We start from the raw sequence: 22,284 nt of genomic DNA on the forward strand, positions 1-22,284 counted from the left end.
TTGTAGCCTTGCCAAACCATACTGAGGAAGAAAATTATTTTCAAGAATTTTGTGACTTCCTTTTCTCAGTAAATTCAAGAGCTTCAAGTAGCAGGTAAATAGTTTAGAATCCATAACTACTTTGCTACAAGGACGCTCTTCATCTTCTGCAGTTAAGCAAGGATCTCCAAACATGCCACAAACCCTGGCTCTGTTCCTCTATTTATATGCATGTAATTTACAGCATGTTAAGTGGTCTCAGTTTTTCAGTGCTATAATTTAGCTGGCAATTTTGAGACACTTTTGTAGAACAGTTCCCAGAGTCAAGTAACAGCAGCCTTCAGATCACCAAACTGTCTCACAAGCTGAACCTGAATCGTCAGCATTCCTGTGATAGGAACCACATTTCATCCAGCTTTTTGTGGAAATAGGAAGATCAAGGGAGGGGATTCTTACCCTTGGCTCCTGTGAGACCCAGCGTATACTCAGTGTGTCCCCACAGTGTGACCAGTTCTGGTGTCCCCCAGCATAAGAAAGACATGAAGCTGTTGGAGCAAGTCCAGAGGAGGGCCAGGGAGACAATCAGAAGGCTGGAGTACCTCTCCTACAAAGACAGGCTAAGAGACGTGGGGTTGTTCAGCCTGGAGAAGAAAAGGCTTCATGGAGACCTTATAGCAGCCTTCCAGTACCTGAAGGGGCTACAGGAAAGCTGGGGAGGGGGGCTTTTTACAAGGTCATGTAGCAAACGGATAAGAGGTAACAGTTTTAAACTGGAATAGGGCAGATATAAGAATAAGCTAGACATTAAGAAGAAATTCCTCACTGTGAGCATGGCAAGACACTGGAACAGTTGCGCAGGGAAGTTGTGGATGCCCCCTCCCTGGAAGTGTTCAAGGTCAGGGTGGGTGGGGCTCTGAGCTGCCTGATGTAGTAGGAGGTGTCCTCACCCCGTGCCAGGGGAGTTGGAATTGTATGATCTTTAAGCTCCCAATCAAAACCATTTTAGGATGCCATGATCTTCACAGCATTGAGTTCTGAATCGCAGAAAAACAGCTTTTCTGAAAGTTTTTCTGCCTAATCAATTTACAAAGACATTCATTATCTTCTATCTTTATAATCCACTAGAAAAAGAACTTCCCAGAAAATATTTCAGGTATAATTGTTTTATTTTCAATCTACCAAATCCTTTTAGAAAGTCGTATTTCTAAAACAAAGCGAGATCAACAAAATTACTTAAAAGGAGGAACCTGATTTTAAATAGCATTCAACTTTTCTGTAAAAATGCAGACATTAAAGATATCTGAAAAGGAGACTTGGAAATTTAATTAAATTATACATAGATTTCAAAACTCTATTACTATAGCTACTGTACAGTCTAATGCTATTCCATATAATTTTACCACATCTAAACAACAATCATAATGATTAAAAGAGTGACTTCAGAAATAAAAGGCACTTATGCTAAAATAATCTTTCTACAAATTAAATCCTTCAAGTCTGCAACCAATCCTGTTCCCCCCAATACTAATAGCAAAGTTGAGGTTACTGAAGTTATCCAAGCAAGACTGCACCTATTTGCTCCAAGTGCAGGTGCATCCAGAATGCTGTGTTTCTGTCATTTCCACTTTAAAGATGCTTAGTATGTGGATATAAGAGTATACCAGGATGTTAATTAACACAAGGTGCCAAATAGAAATGCATCACTTCAAACTGCAAAGATGGTGGGGACAAAACATATTTACTTAAGTTCCCTTTTCGCAAGTATCACTTACGCTCATCTGAGGGTAAAGGCAGGGAGAGCAGCAGGGCAGGAGATGCACAACCTTGCTCACCACTGTTCAGGTCTGGGATGCAGCACAGAAACATGAGACATGTACACACAGCTGTTACTGAAGGAGTCCCCAGGCTATTGCACATCTTCAGTCTGGTGTCAGCATTTTGATCAGTTAAAACAAGATTTAAAGGAACAAAAAATCCCCACACAATAAGCCCACAAAAACAACCAACAGCACAGACCCCTGATAACTGACATGATTATGTTAGAGCATGACTAGAACCCAAGTCCCCAGCGGCAAGGGGTCACAGGGAAAACAGGGGGGAGCAACCTGGCTGTGCACCACAGCAGGGAGGTGAGGTTAAGTGGGATTTGACCCTGAAACACTTGGAGGTGATGCAGGAACTGAAACCATATGAAATACACATGAGGGAATAGAAGCTCATGAGGTTGTCTGCCCCTTTTCCCCCTGCAGATACTCATTCCACATACCTCAATACACAACTTCCTCCAAGATAGTTTCAAGCACATGCCCAAATACCAGAACACTAACAAAAATGTCTGGCAACAAAACAATACTTAGATGTGAAACAATTCTAGTTAGCCCAAAACAAGCCACACAACCTTGGCAACCACAACCTTCTTTTCAGCCTGAAAAAGAACTGGTATCTTGTGAGGCAAGCGTAAGAAAGCAGAATAAGGATAATAGCTCCTTTAACTGAAAAGCAGACTGACCATTTCTTAATGACGGGTCCGTATTATCACCATCTGACAGAATTACAGAAAAAAAATAAATACAAAGGCATGGTTATGTATGTCCACATTCTGGGGCTTCAGTTACAGGCTTTCTACAGGGCAGGTATACACCAAAGTATAACGCTTAGAAGGGGGAGAATGAGGAATCGCATCACATGAAGATTTTAAGAAGAGGTTAACCCATTTTTGCTAAGACAGTTGACAAGGTATGACTAATCCTGCCTGGGGATAGGGGTTAGCCAAGTAACCTCTGAAGTCCCTTCCAGCCTGATTTTGGAAAACTCTGTAGTTGATAAGGCAGCAAAGGTAAAGGTTTCTCTTCTGATAAATGTACTCTCATACACTGTTCAGGTAAGGAGGAGAGGACTTGGAGGGAGGGAATCAGAGTAACAACACCCCAAACAAGTTTAACTCCGATTCATACAGTTTGAACTAGTTTTAATTTCCATTAAAATACAGTTTTAAAACTGTCTTATAACAAATTTGCAATTGCCTGTCTTTTAGAACAGTGTTAAGTTCATATTCAGAAAAGCTTTAACAGAATTCAAGAACATCAACTGAAGTACAGCAGATGAGTAACCTTATTACAAAGCAGTTGTAAAAGCATCAGTTAAAACTCAGTAATTTCAGACTAATCTGATTTAAAAAAAAAATTAGGGCTATAACTCACTTCAAATCTACAGAAGTGGTAACTTCTTAGTTGTATTGAATTTATGAGCTCATCCCACTGTGAAATCTGATGATTCTTTAATCATTACCTGTTGAGTGACATGAAAGACTGTCTACCACATTATACTGTACAAGTAAATAACACTTCGGTGAGGTGAAATCCAGCATTTATGGAAACATTTTGTACTTTCCTACAGTTCAAAATCATACCCTGTTCAGGAACTGGAGCAATAAAAATATCAAGTTACTGCTATTTTATACTCCTCAGGATAAATGACTGAATAATAAATATCTCCTCAACCTTTAGTATAAAATAGGATTCGAGAAAGAACTAGTTCTCAAAACTACATTTTCTAAAGCGAAACATGCAGATTTGGCAGGTTTTGGGGAATGGCATTGTTTGGGTTTAAGACATAAAACAAATTAAGGCAAGTTTTGTTTCACCTAGTGTCAGTATCAAGCCATGAAGAGATCCATCTTTTTCCATTATGCTCATGCGTCCTACAAAAGTTTCAAAGGACAGACAGACAAGCTGATCAGGCTTCTACTAAAGAGATGAAGATTCTTTTTTTTCCCTTCTGGAAGAGCAGTAAGATCTCAGACAGGTTGGTTGACATCCTCCTTCCTACATCCTTTCTCAAAGTATTAGATCTTCTGTTTTCTTCTACCGTGATCCCATCCACCCTGAAAAATATGGGAAGTGATCTAGGAAAGGCAACAGAAATACAATACAGCCCTAGAAAGGAGGCCAGGGAGCACTGAAAAAGAATCTGAAGAGCAAGATTAACTGCTGGGCAGGATGACAGTTATGGCAACGACTACCTCCTGTAACAGGGACCAAAACTATATTCAAGTCTGTAATGGTAGATAACACCAATTGTTACAAGCTCAGGAGAGATGGGGAGTGAATGTTAGAAAGTTTGGAAGGACAAATGTCCATTCAGCAGCAACACTATATGAGTGACACTGACAAGCTCTTTACTCAAACATCATCTTTCAGCTCATCTCTAAAACTGACCTGATAAAGTATTTTACAGAATGTCTTTGAGATCAGGAAAAGAGTTTTCTCAAAACTTCTACAAAGACAGCGAGTCAGGTCACATGCTTAAAATCAGCTCCCTCAGAAGCCAAAACATAACCTCTGGTGGCTCAGGTCAGTGTTTAAAGTAAGTAGGGCAACACCAGGCCTGCGGATCCATTTACCCAGTTGAGAACAAGACCCATGTTTGTTTGTCCAGTGCTCAGAGCTGACCACTGACCAGCCCAGAGGAAGCCAGGTTACTGCTATGTTTGCACACTCCACCTCCCAGCTTTGTGTTTACAGAGGTACATCATTAACACAGCTTCCAAACCTGGATGGTCATCTATCCTATGAGCTCAGGACATCTGAAGGCATCTTCAACCATTGCTGTCTGCAGATATTCCTTCATCCCCAGAAGTAAAAGGGCTCTTGAAAGCCATCAGGAAAGTAAAACAAAAGCTAGTGGCAGAAACTGGTACCAGCCAATCAAAGACATTTTTATAACTGGAGACATGAGACATCTTCAGTCAAGGCTCCCACGTCAATGCTGGTTTCCCATTCTAACATATTACTAGGCTATTTGGCAGCTGTTTTTAAGTTGATAACAGGTTTTTTTCTAAGTATGTCTAACCAGGAGAGAGAAAAGAGCCAGCAACATTTAAAAGAGACAAAGCTGTAGATCTTTTAGTGTCATTATTACCAGTTCAAAAGTTTGCAGGGGAAGATGGGACAGGACACCAGGAAGATACCCTCTCTTTTTAAAGGAGAGGGAGAAACCTTTCTAAGGCTTTTAGGTAGAGCTCCTTTAAAACAAAAGCATATAAATCCTCAGACCACAAAGTACAAGTTACAACCTTAATTTCATCCCCTTGCCAGTCTGCTTTGTCCCATGGCACAGCACAGCTGATGGGTTCAGAAATCACCTCTCAGCCACCTTTCCTGCTTTAATCAGCCCGGCCTCACAACTCACCAGTGCACACAGCAGCTCAAGTGTTAAGAGTAAGATCTTAACAATAGTCATCTCATATCCTCCTCTGAGAGCTAGTAAACTTCATTATTTTGTTAGTAAATTGTTTCAAAGCAAAGCATTTAGAGGGAGATGTTTTCATTTTAGTAGTATTGTGGTAAGAGATCATACAAGTGCTGCACTGATTTCTATTCAACTTGTATTATTTAGGAACTAGACACACATCCACTCAGATCTGTTTTAATAGTGAAAGGAGTACTAGTAAGTTCAGCACCCAGTAGTCACATAAGGACAACAGACAGAAGTCATATTTACACAAGAAAGAGAGCAACATTAAGAAACATTTGCCTTGTCCATGATAGTCCAATATCAGGGATATTACAGTACAAATACATCCCTTAATTTGTTTCCATGCAGTTTGCAGCTAATGGAAAACTTATTTCAGAATTAAAGATTTTAGTGATGAAAGAAGCCTGCAGTGCACATTTACCTAACTGCTGTAGGTTATGCACTTACTCTAAGTAGTATGGAAAGCTCTGAGAAGTGAAAGTGGGTGAATATTCTGTTTTAGAGCAAAAAAACCCAGTACAACTGGTTTCCTTCTGAAGTTGAGGCAAAGCACACCAATAAAGCCACGTTACTTAATCAAAACACTCAGGAGAGGGAATATATAAAATAATATGCATCAAGGCATACCTTGTTTTTAAAGGTTCTTGACATTATTGTTATGCATTTTCTTCTTACTCAGTCCTTCTAATTATTTCTTGCATATTTTTCACTTTTATATCTTCACTGATGTAATTTTAGAAGTTCCACTTTTTACTACTTCATCCTATCTGTTTTAAGTTATGTCCCACGAAAACAACATAAAAGGCAACTGTCTGCAGAATTTATTCAAGGTGTGCAAAGATCAAGGAAATTTTTAAAGCTTGGCTCTACAAAGGCCAAATTTGAGAAGCTGTTAAGATTTAACCAGCTGAACCCTACGGTAAAGAAACGCAGTTCTCATGAAAGCCTTCTAACAAGTTAATCAGTAGGTTATCTCATTAAGCAAGAAAACAGTGTCCTCTATTTTACCTAACATTAATGAAACTGGTATTTTGTTTTTTAAAAAACTAGAAGTTGGAACACTTGCACTCATGAGTTACAATAAGTCCATTTTGTCCTTCCATGTCCAAAGCTGCTCTAGGCAGTATTTCTGAAGTTTAATACAGTTCAGACAGAAAGTAGTCTGTTCACTGGTGTTCTGGTTTGAGTCAGGATGAAGACACTTTTCCTTTTACTGATTTTTTTTTTTTTCCTCAGCAAGCTTTCTTTTAACTAGTCACAGTGTGTTCTAACTAAGGCTGATAAGACAGTGGAATGTTTTTCTAACTGCTAGGTCTTCAAGGTCACATCTTCACCCTGCTGGCTCAGACACTACGGGGAGACCTATGACCCCCCCATAGGAGGCTGAATTAGACAGACAGCAAAACTGGCCAGAGATATTTCATTCCATACACCTATGTAAGCTCAGAGGAAGGTCAGAGATCACAGAAGACAACTTCCTTCCTGCTTCTTCTTCCCTTCTCTTCCATCCATGGCAGGTGTCCAGGGAGGACTCTGTCCATCCATCACCATCGACCCCCAGGCTGGAGCTCTCCTGACCCTCCTCACTCTGCGCTCTCTCCGGCAGCTCCGGCACTTGTCAGGACTGTTCACAGCTCAGGAGATGCTGGGGGTGGGGGGAGGCGAGAAGCTTTTGCACATTCCTGAACACATCTGTATATAATTGTACATATTTTCTTTTATCATTAGTGTTTTAATAAAGCTGTGTAGGTTAGTTTTCAATCCAGCCAAGTCTCTCTCTTTTTCTCTCTCTCCTTCCCTACCTGGGTGGGAGGGGGAGGGGATCGAGAGCATTGTTGTCAAACCTGAGTCAAACGGTGACAACTGCTGAAATAAGGCTGTGAGCCTAGAATTGAGATTATTTTATTCTAATTCCCCTTCCAAGGACAAATTAAGGACTAGCTCAAATAATTTGCCCACTTACATGTATCAAACCAAACTGTGGTGCTGTCGTTTGAAACTGATACATGATTACAACAACAGTGTTTCAGACATAACATTTGTTACCTACAGGCACATTGCAGCTGCTTCTTGAATTATTTTTATGCTTAATGACTACATGTTAAGAGACATCAAAAGGGGAAAGGGAACATAAAATAATACCAGAAAGCAAGAGGAATATTTTTTTTTAATTCCCTTATTTCTTCAAAATGCACGGAGAACAACGTAGCTTATGAGAGTCCAGAAGGACGACCACCTGGTGTACATGCACAGAACAGTGATTTCTTTGCAACTATTCTGTTCTGCCTTCTGATCCTTGCAGGAATCTGAAGCCCTAATCTTGAGGACTCCCAGGCTCTGTCTCAAGTCATAGAAAACAGGAGAGAGGAACCAGAACTAAGGTATCGGGTGGTTTGAATAGCCAGCACAGTAAGAGTGATAAACAACTGCTCACTTGAAACAATACTGAACAAACACTATTTTGGTACCAAAGAGCAGAAGAGTGGCATTCATGATGCAACTTTTAAGGAAACTTCAGGAAAGATCTCAACAACGACCTGTAAGCATTATGTCTCTATCAAGCAAGAGAAAAGGGTAGCATTGAATGAATATTACATAAATAGGGAAGAATCAAAGCAACTTTTCCATAGCTAAGTCCTGATTCACAGACCTAGCAGAATTCTCTAAAGGAAGCAACAAGCACGGACACAAGAGTCATGTAGATGAAGCAGTTTGTGTGAATGCCCAGAAATCTTGCAACAAAAAATAATGAAAGGTTTCAAGCAAGTGAACTGGTCACATGTGAGATAAAAGGTCCTTTCATGGACAGTAACTGGCAAAAAGAGAGGAAACAGACAGCAGGAGGAACAGTCAGTCCTTACTCAGTGGAAGATGCTGATCAGTACTGTTTCACAGGTATTTCTGCCCTTTTGTCATATCCATTCAGAGATGACCAGAAAGTTAGCTTACAAAATCAAGTCAGTCATCGTCATTTCAACTGCAAACATTTGTGGAAGGACTTCATAGGATCGAGTGACTAGGGGACACATTTGCAGACTAAACCAGTTAGAGGTAAGCAATATATATGCGAAGACAATAATATGAACTTACAAGCTCTGAGCACAATACTAGTAAAGCGGTAAGATACTCGGGTAACATTACATAGTTTCATGATCTGCAGAAAAGGAAGTGAAAACAAAATAGTGTTCCTCTGTAAAAACTTTTAGTGCATTCACACCTTAACTCCTGGGTGAGGCTTTGCTCTGCCTCTTATTCTCTCCCCTCCATTTCACCAACTTGGGAGGAAGAAAAAATCTAGAAATCTGTACCCTTTTAATTCAGTTTATTATTAGGGATGTGTTGCAGTTAAGCAGACTGTAGGATTTACTGCCTCAAATATATAAATTGCAAACTCTTGGGTATAACAGGCATGTAGACACAGTTAATGGTACAATACTGGAATAATACTGGGGAACCACGTAGGGTAGGAGATGCTGAGTCCAATGCAAATTCATTAATTCATACTTTCTTCCAGAAATGGTCCTCGATTCACCTGTTCCCTGAAATATGCCAGGCCAGGATGCATACTTACAGTTAAGCTGCCACAGACTGTTAGGTCCAGTAGCGTAACTTGTTCCCCATCCCAGTTTAACTTAGCAGCACAGATTCCAGCCCTATATATCAACCCTGTTTTTAATACTACCACTCGGTCAGATAGGTGCTTTGGCTACAATGGTTCCCCACAGTTAGAACAGAAGTCACCCCTCAGCATAGCCATGCTCCCTGCCTTTCCAGAGTAGCTGGAGAGGAATAAGGATGTTTTAGTCCCAACACCAGAACATGTGGTGTTCCCTAAGAGATAGTATCTCCCTAAGAATCTTGTGCCTCCTAACCTCCCTCACCTTTGTATTTCTAAGAGGTACAGTCATAGTTACAAATGGAGGTCAGCAATTCTCTCTTAGCTTAGCAAGCCACCAGCCACTTCCAGCATTGGGTAAAAGAAACTTGCAAGGACTTTCAGGTGGAGAAATCCTGCAAAGAGGCGTAATTTCCTATGTCAAGAAACTAGGCTAGAAAGAACTTTAATTTTAATAAACACAATGATCCTTATGTGGTCAGGATGCTGAACTCTCCATTGCCAATCCACTGCACAGCACAGTTCTTGATAATCTTTCTGATCTGTTTGCTAAGAATTCTCAAATCTTTGCTTACCTGAATGAAAGTAGCACCCTCTACTGCTGCCTTCAGGTCCGTACAGATGCTAATGAGAGATAACTGCTGCTCAGCACTCAAATCTCCTTTCAGGAATCCTGTCTTCTCCAGCTCTTTAATTTGTTTGCTGACAGAAACAACATATGCACATATAAGTACTTTACAATTGTTAAGCCATGACTAATTCTTAAAAAGCTTCTTAACAAACCAGCAGTACTATGCTATTTGTGACGCCGCTGCATATATTTAAACTCAAAAATATAAAGATTAATTTCAGTAATTTCTCTCTGTTCCCCTGTCTTAAAAGATTTTTTCCTTCTCTTCAGGCACAGCTCTAATATCTACTCCTAGATGCAAGCTCTTCACCACCTCAAACCTGCTTTCACTGGTGCAGGATCAATACGAGTTTTTCTACTCATATTTAATGGGAAGAAAGGTCCTTTTAATATACTTACTCTGCTTTAACAACCAGTAATTCTTGTTATGAAGTGCAACATGGTTTAACTGTATAAAAACTAATAAAAATACTCCATACAGCCAGGAGTCCTTCCTAAAAAACCCCATACCACTACACAGGTAATGAATGACTACAGAGCAAGTGTCAAAAATCTCAAGTAGTTACCACATTGAGTTACCAGAGCTTGTTCAAGTACACACTGTTGCTGGGGCTGAACATGCCACCTTCTCAGAAAAAGTCTCTGCAGTTCAAACTCCTCAAATGTCCAGAGCAAGCAAGTCATTTTCAAAACTTTTAAAAGTTACTTAAGAGCAGCAATTTCCACAGAAATTAAATGGGATTAAACTATCTGATCACAATCAACCTAGAGCTATTTAATGTAGTTAGTACCACAGTTAAATGTGTTAGTTACCTCAAGTCAGAACTCCTCTGAGCCTTTGGTTATTGCTTGGTAAAAACTGTTCACCCTTAAGAGAGGAGGAAACTGAGCTGATGATTAGCAACAGGCAAAAAAGCATCAAAATCTTCTCTTCTCCCTACCAATCTAGTTCTGAAGCTTTGGCTTACTTTTTTGGATGCATTTTTACACAACAATAAATTGCACTTGCTACCCAGTTGGAGAGTGGAAAAGCTGTAACTAACAGAAGCTGTACAGCATTTTAAATTAATTGAAAAGGGAGACAGATGTAGATCCTATTGCCTACTTCTCTCTACTCCTTTCAGACAACATGCTGAGCAATGTGTAATAATACAGCCACATTTTGTAAAACCATCCTTTTATTTAGAGATCTTTCCAGTCAACAAGTTTTGAGTCCAAAGAACAAAGAAAATCATTAAGCTTCCTCTCCCAGATTTTCCTAAACAAAGAACATGGGATTCATCTCACCTATGCTGTCAGCATGTACATCTGAGAATTATCTTCAGCTCTCTTTTAGAGAAAGGAAAAACTAGCTTTTCAGGTCCATTTGTCTGGGGTTTTCTTAGGCATTTAAGCATGCAATCCATCTTGTCTTATAATGGAAGTAAGTATTTTTCCCCCACAAGAGAAAGTAGCACAGTATTCTAAAGTCACCAAAAATGAAAGCCTGCAGGGATTTATTTAAAGACAATCCAGTTCCTACTTAAACTACACAGAAGTCCTCACTAGGCCCTCAGATCTTTAGCTTGAACTGGTTCACTAAATCTACCATTAACTGAGAATTTTACTTCAGCATCCATGCAGTTGTGTAGTGTCCAAGCAAATAGAGGCTCTACCTCTTGTAACTTTCTTGAGAGGTCATAAACAATTGCTGCTCTACAAGTTGCTTCGATATCCTTTATTTCACTCAAAGTAGCAGAATAGGGAACATTTGTTTCCCAGCAAACAAAACAACCTTCTAATACAGCTTTCTGACACCAATCCAGAACAGCAATACCTTACCCTGAGAGCAACCCTACTAAAAATCAAGGCAAGGAGCACTCAGTAGCCACATAGCAGTAGTCAAAAAAGCACAGAGCAGTTCTGCTCCAAGTTTAACACAATAATCACAAGAAATAAATAACTTTCATATGACCATGGACTCAGTACAAATACAAAGTATTTTCAACAACTTGGGAGTAGGTAAGATGTCAGAAGCTCTCTCTGAAGCAGGTGAAGGTGAGAATGCACCTTCTAAACCAGAACATGCATCCAAATTTCAAAATGGGAAGTCCAACAACAAAAAAACCACATGCATGCATACACAGAGTCAACTCCTAGAAGCATTAACTTTCCCTCTTCAATGAACTGTTTCAACAATTAACTCCAAATAATTTCTGTACTGCAAGTCCTAACACTTCCTTTGTCTATGATCAGCTCTGACAAAAATAATCATTTTTTACTCTTAGGCAGAGCATGTTTATATTACACAGGAGCTTTGAAGAGGTTCAATTCATTCTTAGCTGGAAAATTAAGCCAAGAGTCATACACTTTTTAGACACTGCTCAGGTCTGTCCTTTTTCCTTCCCTGGAGCTCATTAGATTTGCCACCAAAATTAGTATTCCTACCAGTTCAGGCAATCCAAAAGTGATGAAAAGCGTTCCATTAATAGCTTTCTGCCTCTTTTGTCAAATATGGATTTAGGCTCAAAACCCCAGAGCTTTCCTACCCAAAGCTAAACTGGTCAGAAACTCTTTTCTAGTAAGTTTTGTTGAAAAGACCTTCAAGAAAGGGTAAAAAGAAAAAAAAAAAGGGGGGGGGTAGGGTTGGGGAGGGGGAGGAAATTGTGCTCAAACACACTCCTCCAGGCAGCACCACAAAAATAAGCAGGAAATTAATCAAGTTTCTGGATTAGTTCCCGATTTGGTTTCTTAACAACACAGCAGATGGACAGCTGGAACACACAGACTTCTGTCTTTCAGCAAACTGTGTGGTCAGGAATGGGAAACAGGAAGCTTCAGCTCCATTTTTCAAGCTGCCAGGTTACATCACATCTTGCTAGGCAGAAGTTCCATCCAAGATTTAAAGCTTCCAGCATTCTAAAGGTGCCAGTGCTTCATCTGTAAAGAAGCAGGTGCACCTAAACTAAAGCTTTCAAACTTCTGACTCCTTCTCTCTTTGTGAAGTGAGATGGTAAGGAACCAATTATAGAACCATTTAAGTTAGAAAAGACCATTAAGATGATCAAAGCAAACTGTTAACCCAACAATGCCAAGTCCACCACAAAACCATGCCCCTAAGTGCCACATATACATATCTTTTAAATAACTCCAGGGATGGTGACTCAATCACTTAACTGGGCAGCCTTTCCAGTGCTTGACACCCTCCCAAGAAGTTTTTCCTAATACCCAATCTAAACCCTGGGTACAACTTGAGGCTATTTCCTTCAACTTAAAAGGTCTTAATTATCTATTCATCAGAAGTTAATTTCACAAGTGCATTTGCCTAAATTCAGCATCTTCCTCTTGCTTGTAGGCTGTATACTGCTTTTAGAAAACAAAACCAAAAATTAAGTTTCAACAGACCATATGAGAATTATTTATTTATTTGAAGAAAAGGATTAAGTTGCTGTTCACTTTCTATGCAGTATGAAACTAGTCTCATCCTCCCTGGTCCTCTGAAACTCCATGCTATGACTGGTAACTAAGGCATTCAAAAAGGCTACAGTGACAGACTATGAGATCTGACTTACTTTTCTTCCACAAGTTTTTACAGAAGTTCATAGCTCCTGTATCCTGCTCCATACATTTCCTTCTCTGCCAGTGATAACCATCCTATCATTTCTGCTTTTCTGTCATAAGCAACTCCACACTACACTGTGCACCAAGAACGCAAATTCTTAATTAACTTGCAAAATCACCATCTTCATTGAATGATTAGAGTTGGAAGGGACCTTAAATATCATCAAGTTCCAACCCCCTGCATGCACAGGGAAACCTCCCACTACATCAGGCTGCTCAGAGTCCCACCTAACCTGGCCTGGATCTTCCACAACTTCTCTGGGCAGCCTGTTCCAGTGTCTCACTACCATCACACTAAAGAATTTCCTCCTGATCTCTAACCTAAATCTCTCTTCTTTCTGTTTAAAACCATTACCCCTTGTCCTCTCACTACAAGCCCTTGCAACAAGTCCCTCCCCAGCTTTCCTCTAGGCCTCCTTCAGTTACTTAAGGCTGCAATGATTTTTCCTTCTAGACAAAAATTTTACTGTTAACATCATCAATCTTCATGCTAGCTATTTATTTAAATTAGTATAGTTATTTAAAGCGTGGAATAGGAAATACAATTTGTACATTACTTGAATTTTGGCCTTCCCTCCCATTCTGGCTGGTTTGTTCCACAAATTGATTTTAAGTGTTCCAAATGCTAAAACCTCTTAATAGTCTCCTGGAGTATTAGATTGCCCTCATTTTCATGGCAAAGGAAGAGAGCTTCCCCCCGGTATTTATCTTACATTAAAGCACAAACCTGAAGAGTTTGTCTGTACAGAAGTGCACCACTGACCTCTGCTGGATGACTTTTTATTCCTGGCAGGGCGAGACTGACTTGAGAGTGATCATCCCCGAGGATAGCTTGAAGAGTTTGACTATCTCAAGAATGAAGAATATGGATCCATTAAAAAAAAAAAATAAAAAATACTACTTGCTTTTAGAACCCCCACTTTGTCTACCTTCAGAGTTTTACCGTTATACCCAACTGCCCATGTCAACACTACTCTGGGAACTGAGCCAGCATTTGCTTCAAGGTCGAGGGAGGCAATTCATGCCCTCTGCTCTTGCGAGACTCTACCTGGAGTACTGTGTCCAGTTCTGGCACCCCTAACATAAGGACATGGAGCTGTCAGAGCAAATCCAGAGGAGGACTACAAAGATGATCAGAGGGCTGGAGCACCTCTCCTGTGAAAACAAGCTGAAGAGTTGGGATTGCTCAGCCCGGGGGGAGAAGGCTCCAGGGAGGCCTTAAAACAGCCTTCCAGTACCTGAAGGTTGCTTAGAGGAAAGCTGGACACGGACTCTTACAAGATCTGATAATGATGACTGTTTTAAACTCGAAGGGGGTATATTTACATTAGATCTTTAGAAGAAATTCTTTACTATGAAGGCAGAGAGACACTGGCACAGATCACCCAGAGAAGCTGTGGATGTATTCAAGGCCAGGCTGGATGGGGCTTTGAGCAACCTGGTCTAGTGGGAGGTGTTTTGGCCCACGGCAGAGGCATAGGAACTAGAAGAGCTTTCGGGTCCCTTCTGACCCAAATCATTCTATGACTCTGCTTACCAGTCAAATGCCATCACCATAACTATTCACAAAACACAGCCTTTGTACTCATAGAATCATCAAGGTTGGAAAAGACCTTCAAGATCATAAAGTCCAACTGTCTGCCCTACAACCCGTAACCACTAAACCATCTCCTGAAAAACCATGCCTACCTGTTTTTTTAACACCTCTAGGGACAGTGCCACTACCACCTCCCTGGGCAGGCTGTTCCAATGCCTCTCCACTCTTTCTGTGAAGAAATTTTTCCTAATACTCAATCTGAACCTCCCCTGGTGCAACTTGACCCCATTTCCTCAAAAGCAAAAGTCAGTCATATTTAAATCTTATATTCTAGCTGCCCAGGAACTGACTGCCACACAGGTGGCATCTCACATAGGTGAGAAGACAACATGTCCCTTTAGAGGTGTTTTTAGCTACAGAACAGCCAGGCAGAACCTTTGGAAAGACTGACTCTACCCCCTTCCAAAGCATAATAACATGATCTGCAAATGAAGCGACTTCCCTTAGCACTTTTCATGGAGGAGGGGGGTGGGTAAAAGTGAAAGGCAGAATCAAGCCTATAATTTAGCACAAGCTTGATGTGCAAGTGTTAAGCAATCAAGATCAAAATACGCTCCAATAAGAATTGTCTACTTAGAAGGTGTTCTCTCAAAGGAGATATTATAAAACTGTCAAGGAGGATCTAAGATAAGCTGAATTTTGCCCTAAATACAAATACAGTGTCAATACTATAAAATACAGCAATACAAACCAGAGAATGCAAGAGGAAGCCAACTTGGGAAAGTTATCTAACCACATAGCCATGGAACAGGCCATGAGCTAGGAAAAGACAGTGAAACCTACCCCTCATGCTGCAAAACCACTCCAGTAAGTTGTTCCCCTTTTTATACAAACAAAGCATAAGAGGGCACCAGACAGCAATAAGTAACATACATTCAAATGTCTTTTCTAGAGACTAGTCTCCTCTTGGAATTAGAAAGATGATGACCTTGAGTTACAGAAGGAATCCTTACAAAACTCTGGCTATAACAAAATCATAGGCATAGCTATGGTTGGCTTCCTTGGCCTTGCAACTTGCCATACATCAGGTACTTCGTTACAAACTCCACACTCACAACAATACAAAATACTTAAAAGTACTTTTCTCCACTTGGCCAGGGATGGGCAGGGAAATTATACTTTTCTTCTAGCCCCTGCATCTTGTTCATTTTTCACAGCTCCTATGCAAGGAAAAAGTTAAGGCTGCTTAGTACAATACTGCACTTCACTATATATCAAGTTCAATATCATTTATGGTTAAATTTTCTACTTGGCCTATGAAAAGAAAGGAAGGATCAGAAGATAGAAAAGCGCTTCTAGCATAAATCTGCTGTTCAGTGGATTGAATATGTAGTTTTTGAAAGATTCTCATCTTTATATTTTAGCACAGATCACTTCCTCGTATCTTCTATGATTTTTTTTTCTGAAGTTAGCTATAGCCTGATATGCATACAACTGTTTGGTTTTTACATGTCAAAAATAGTTACCCGCTCTTCTGTCCTGAAGGAGATACCATTTTGTACCCAACTACATGCCATATTTAACCAGCATCTACTTCTACAGTGACATCACAGAATGCATGTGCATGTATCCAAGCCTCAGTGTCCTCTTCAGAGTCAACTAAACTTTTTCCCCTGGAAAAAGTCTTTCGTTATTCCTACAAAAACTGTTCTATATAAAACTTGAGCCAGTTACATAGGGAAAAAAACACAACAGCATTTTCACTGTAATTAATCACTCTTTATCAAGAGCATAGTTATGTTTAGAATGGTAGGAAAGTAACTACCTTTAAAAAGTTTACATATTACAAGAATTGTAAAGGTTACAGGAGGGGAGGCCATGTACTAACGCATATCTACATTATATGCTTTAGGGATACTCTCAAGAACAGGGTAGTACTTGTTTTTCTAATTCTCATTATTTTAAAATGTTTCAATCTCACATTCAAACCAGAATCACAATAATGCAGAAGAAAGCATATTGGATATGAAAAGTTACATTCTTCCATGGCAGCTTCCTTCAACTTGTATTCAGTAGGTCAAGTGTGGCACACAGCTGTTCATTAGTTTGTTTCTTCAGCTGAAGAAAAGGTTGTTCCATTAGAGCACACACTGGTTAATAACAGCCCTGGTACACCCAGTTCAACCCAATGCACAGTCATTTGGTCTGTCAGGGAACCAACTGCCATGTGCCTGGCAACAGGTAGGTAGGCAGTAAATCCATCACACCACATTAGAACTTAGTAAACACACTCTCCTCTGTATCAGACCTTTCTGATCTGATCTGTATCTAACATGATGATATGCACTTCCACTTACTTCAGTCAATCCAAATTCCACACTTCCATCTTATTTTTTACCCATAACCAAGTGTTTTGAACACATTCACAGAGTATATTCGGATTTTCCATACGGATACATGCAGGCTCTCATGACCTTTGCAGGCCCATACCAGGCCCATTCCAGTTCTCTTGTAGGACCACACATGCTTGCTGCCCACCTACTGTTGTGTGAGAGTTGAATTCATGAGGTCAATGACCTCATGAGGTTAATGACCCCAACATGCCCTTTTGAAACATGCTTATATAAATTCAGAACAATGAGTTACAAGTTAAAGTACTAAAAGTCAATCATGTTAACAGTCAACACTTCAGTATAATTTCTACTCCTTTCAGCAGTAAATCAAAGGGATTTACTGCAGCCTCTATGCTATGAAATCAGTGCAAAGAAGCTCAAGTTTGACCATATTTTGATAGATTCAATAATTAAAATACTGGTTGAAGAAACTACATAGCTTGTATTTCTATAAAAAAACCCCAAACCTATGTTGTCCTCAACGTAGGGTTATAAACTAAGATGTTACAACTGCCAAGATATGCAAGTTTAATTTTAAGTTAAGAACATCTAATGTAAAAGGCAAAACCTGCCTTGAACTCCTATGGGGCAGCACATGCAGGCACGGGGCAGTACAGACACACACAAACAGAATTCTCTACCCTATTACACATGACATTTTATGCTTCACTTTTCCAATCCAAAAACGTTGGAAGCCTAAATTCCTCATTTTTATATTAGAAAAAGAAAAAAATCAGGTAAAAGTGCTATCTTCAGTGTTGTAGACTGCAAAACTACTTCCTCCACAATACTCTAGAATATCATGGCTACCACCATGACAATTCTGCAAACAACAAAAGTGTCTGTTATCTAGGTGTAGCAACAGAGATGTTTGGTCTAAAACCTACCTGAAAAGAGATTTCATGAAAGAAAAAGAATTTTTAAAATTGCAGAAGATAGATTTTGCCCCCTTCTTTTGTCATCAAGCCTTTTTTAGCAAATCTCACCAGATTTCGCATGCTGTTTAACATCTGACCTCCAACTGAACTGACCTCCAACAACTGAACTGACCTCCAATGGGCTCCTGAAGTCACTCCTCCTTGCTATTACAGAAAGCTGTTATTCCACCTTGTTAATGAAAGCAAGAAGGATGCAACACACCATGATGCTTTTTTTAGGTGCAGCTTCCTCCCCATACCAGCTGACATTATTTCACTCCAAAGCATCATGAAGGGAAGGCTGATGCATTTAACCTAAACTTCAGAATTAAATGCTGATATAGCAACATAAGATGGCGCACAGAGCCACTCTATAAATGCACTATTTCTCTCAAAGGCACAGAGATAGCAATATTTCAGGTCCAGCATGAACGGGGTAAATAGAACCAACCAGCGGCTGTCCCTCCTAGCATAAGAACTTGAGGCCAAACAAGGCATCTGAGGAGCCAGGCTGACCTCAAACAAAAGGGAAGAGCTCTTCACAAAGCAAGACGTAAACCTGCAGAACACGAAGTCCTTTGGCAAGGAGGTTGCAACAGGATTTACACAGGTTCAAACGAAGGTTAGAGAAAACCTTGGAGGAAATCCAGAGAAAACATGAAAACATGAGTAACCTCTAGGCACTGAAGGTTGGGGGAAGGAAGCAGACAGGCAGGACTTGAAATTGTAGTTCTGCCATGTGTCAAAAGCATTTTGCCTTCACCATAGTGCCACAGGGCAGCAGAACAAAGCGTTGGAGGACTGTTGATCTGAAATTGTGTGACTTTTGTATTCATGCTCTCAGATTTTCTCCTTCTAAAGATGCCTCCCAGCCTCTACTATAACGAAGCAGAAGCTGCATCATTAGCAGCACTACCAATCTGCTCTTCTAGGGCTCAAAAAATATTACATTAAAAATTACAAAAGTTCTAGCTATAAAATACTAATAACTGTATCAGGACTCCTCAGCAACCCATATTATTAACCTATTTCCATTTCAAAAGCCTTCTTTCTCTTTCTACGCAAAAAAACCTCTTATGTTAATGTATGTTAAGCTTAGCCTATAGATAACTTAATCACGCTAAACATAATTTCAAGGACTTTCATCTGAACTTAAGTTATTAAATTATTATTTAAGAATAAAAGTGCTCTTCAGAAACGTCATTGAGAGAGTCAGGAGAACAGTTGTTCTGATCTTAACAGGTCTGTACCTCTAAGTTAAAGCCTTCTTCCAAGCTTAAAAATCTATCTTCCCTTAAATAATAGGTTGTGGCTGTTCATTCATAATTACAGAAATCATAGACACATAGAATTCTGTAGTTTCATTACCATCCCACTCGTTTCAATTCAGGTGACGTACCGAATGTTTTCCAGTGCACTTGTTAGCTGTTGTTGTTCAATATCATAAAGTTTCACTTTGAAGCCTCCAGCAGCAAACACCATGGCCCAGCTGCGACCAATGAGTCCACTGAAAAGACAATACCAGGCAATTAATAAAGAACCATTTATTTTGAGGAAGAGGGTCTGACAAGCACTGCAAGAAGGAAAACAGAGCTTGGACTCTTCAACATTTGATGAAAAGATTTGTTGTATATTGATAAGAAACAAATCTAACAGAGGAACATCCTTTGCTAGCTGTGTAGCAACTTCTCTGAGAACTGAGAGGAAGATAATGAAGCATAAAAAGACAAAACAGAAAAAGAACAGTAGAATTTAAAACAGTAAGACCTACGACTTTGGTACAGTGGACTCAAGCATCAGCAGTATTTGTCAGCTGCAATCTTAACCTGAACTTAGTGCATTAAATTACATTAGGGTGTGGGATTTTTTTAAATCTTAATACTCCTCTGTTCAGTTCATTGCCTAAGGACAAGACACCAGCTCATTGGTCCTAGAGTTCAGGATTCTGCTTCAGAGATGATCAGCAAACCGACAGCCCAGCTACCAAAGTAGTGGGTCCTCTACAATTCATGAAATACCATAAACATGCAAACCCAAAACATGGGTTTGATCCTGCTTTTCAACCTACCAAGCTCTAGCACTACCCTTATTTTCTCATGAAGCACCCTACCATACCTAGCCATGCAGGAACAGTGTGCCTACATCTTTTGGTGAAGTCACATTACTGAGAAACTCAGAGGACTCTTGCAGTAACTGACAATTCTATCACAACTTACAGCAATGCAGATTTCAACTTAGATTTAGAACAGGCATCAGCCTCTTCAAATGGAAGGGCTGAGGAAAAGTGTAGTTAAGCTTAAATATCCTGAGATCACAAAAAAAAAGGTAGTATCTCCATAACAAAGATAACAGGAGAGTTCACGACTTACAGCAGAGGTTTACAGAGGTAATTACATGCATTTCCTGTAATTTCTGAGATTGGTGTACTTCTAGTATTGAACTTAAGCAACCTTTGGCAAGCGAAAAATGCAAGGCAACCAGGACATAAATAATAAATTAAAAGGGGAGTAAGAGTCAGAGATAAAGCAAGAGGCCAGATGATAAAGGAAGGAAGATAAAACAGGAACATGTTCAGCCTTTGGTTTAAATATAAAAAAAGGGAACAAACCAGGAAGTTTCAGGGAACAGCAGGAATCAATGGAACTAACCGGGATTTTAAGAAAAAGTGACACTTCGCATTTAGTTTTGTTAAGCAGACACTATACTCTCACTCAAAACTTAAACAAAAACTGCATCCACAACTTCACTGTAGCAAGCCCAGATCTCAGAAGTTCCCAGGCAAACTTGAGAACGAGCACAGTTACAGGAAGGTGAAGTATAGGTCACGGTTTGTTAGCCACTGTTGACTCCTGAGCAATAAGCATTTCTAAAGCAAAAGCATTTGGATCACTTAAACAACCATACCTGAGCCTTCAGTATCTTTATAAACTAGCATTAACTCTCTCACATTGAGCTTTTAAATTAAGTTTCCTTAAATCAGCATTTGACAAAAAACCTGTATTTTTATTTTATTTCTCACAGGTTTTAGGACTGTAGAATCTGTTTTTCTTTCAAACTACAAGGTCTACAAAGTACATCCAGCTCTCCCAACCCTTTGCACACCAAGATGAGTTCCCCAGACCTCAAGTGGTCTCACTTTTAGCACAGAATTACAGTCGTGAGCAGGGGGCTCTTACTGTCTGACAGGCTTCTTCCCTCCCAACTGGATCATTGTTCCAAGACAGAACTTCAGTTTTAGCTCAAGAACCGGATGCAACAATGCATGTCCACACAAGTCCGAAACACCACTGTATCTCGTGGCCAGAAAGGAGTGCCTGAGAGAATCTTTAAGACTTTCTTGACATATTAGGCAATCAGCATCTTAAAATTGTGCTCAGATTTCTCAAATCCTCCTGCACTTGCACACAAAACACTGCAATGAAAAAGGGCATCAGTCTTCCAGGCCTAAAGGTTGACTTACTTTGAGTAGCGATGCCAGACACGGTTTGGGTTGTCTGTTTTTTGTTTGTGTTTTTTTGGGGGTTTTTTTAAGTAGCAAAGAGCTGTGAGGAACTTCATCAAAGTCACTCTAATGAGCCAAGCAGGTGCACTGCTCCCCAGACTCCCGAATTCCAGCAGCAGCAGCACTAACCCGCGGCTGGCCCGACCTCCCCCGCCTTGCACCCCTGCCCTGCCCAGCAGGGCCTCCCCTCGCCAACCCACCGACTGCCTCGAGGCAGCACCTCGCGGCAGCTCCCGACGCCTGCGAGCGCAGGGCCGGGGGGACAGGGCCGAGGGGGGCAGGGCCGGGGGGGACAGGGCCGGGGGGGACAGGGCCGGGGGGGACAGGGCCTCACCAGCCGCGCTGAAGCGACAAACCCACCTCCCCGCAGCCCGGACCCCGCCAGCGCGGCGCCCGAGGCCCTCCGCACGTCCGCAGACAGCCGCTCCCCGGGGCCCCAGGGGCCCAGCCGGCCTAGCGCCCCCTCCCCAGGCCGCTGCCCCCGCCCGCGGGACCCCAGGCCCTACCTGCCGATGACGGCGACCCCCGCGGTGTCCATGGCGGCGGCAGCGCGCGCCCAGCGGCCGGCCCCGCCGCGCCCGCCGCCGCCCCAGCGCGCGCCCGCCCCGCCCGCGGCTCCCGCCATGTCACGGCCGCCCTCATTGGCTGCTGCTACGGGCGCTCCGATTGGCTGCGCCGCGGGGCCCGCGGCCGCTCCCCCCGCCGGCAGGCAGGGCTGTCCCCGTGCCCGGCGGGGCGCGGCTCCGAGGGGCGGCGGGCGGGGGCGATGCCCGCAGGACCAGGGGCAGGACGGGCCTGCCTGGCGGAACCCGAAGGGAGGTGTGACAAGGCCAAGGCTTGAGTAAAAGGCCAA

At 41.3% G+C, this 22,284-nt stretch overlaps 1 protein-coding gene across 3 annotated transcripts in view; it reads right to left on the reverse strand.

Moving 5' to 3' along the window:
- CRYL1 (crystallin lambda 1) overlaps positions 1-22,032 on the reverse strand; it is a 57,110-nt gene extending 35,078 nt beyond the window's left edge. For all 3 annotated transcript variants that reach the window (XM_051609402.1, XM_051609420.1, XM_051609411.1), the window contains exons 1-3: positions 21,938-22,032; positions 19,329-19,436; positions 9,427-9,553 (exon numbers count right to left, since the gene is read on the reverse strand). In XM_051609402.1, coding sequence (XP_051465362.1) covers positions 9,427-9,553; positions 19,329-19,436; positions 21,938-21,969 — 267 coding nt within the window. In that variant the 5' untranslated portion in view covers positions 21,970-22,032. The remainder of the gene's footprint in view (positions 1-9,426; positions 9,554-19,328; positions 19,437-21,937) is intronic.
- Positions 22,033-22,284: the final 252 nt, after the last annotated feature.

Source organism: Apus apus, chromosome 1 (genome assembly GCF_020740795.1).
Source record: "Apus apus isolate bApuApu2 chromosome 1, bApuApu2.pri.cur, whole genome shotgun sequence".
Lineage (NCBI taxonomy): Eukaryota > Metazoa > Chordata > Aves > Apodiformes > Apodidae > Apus > Apus apus.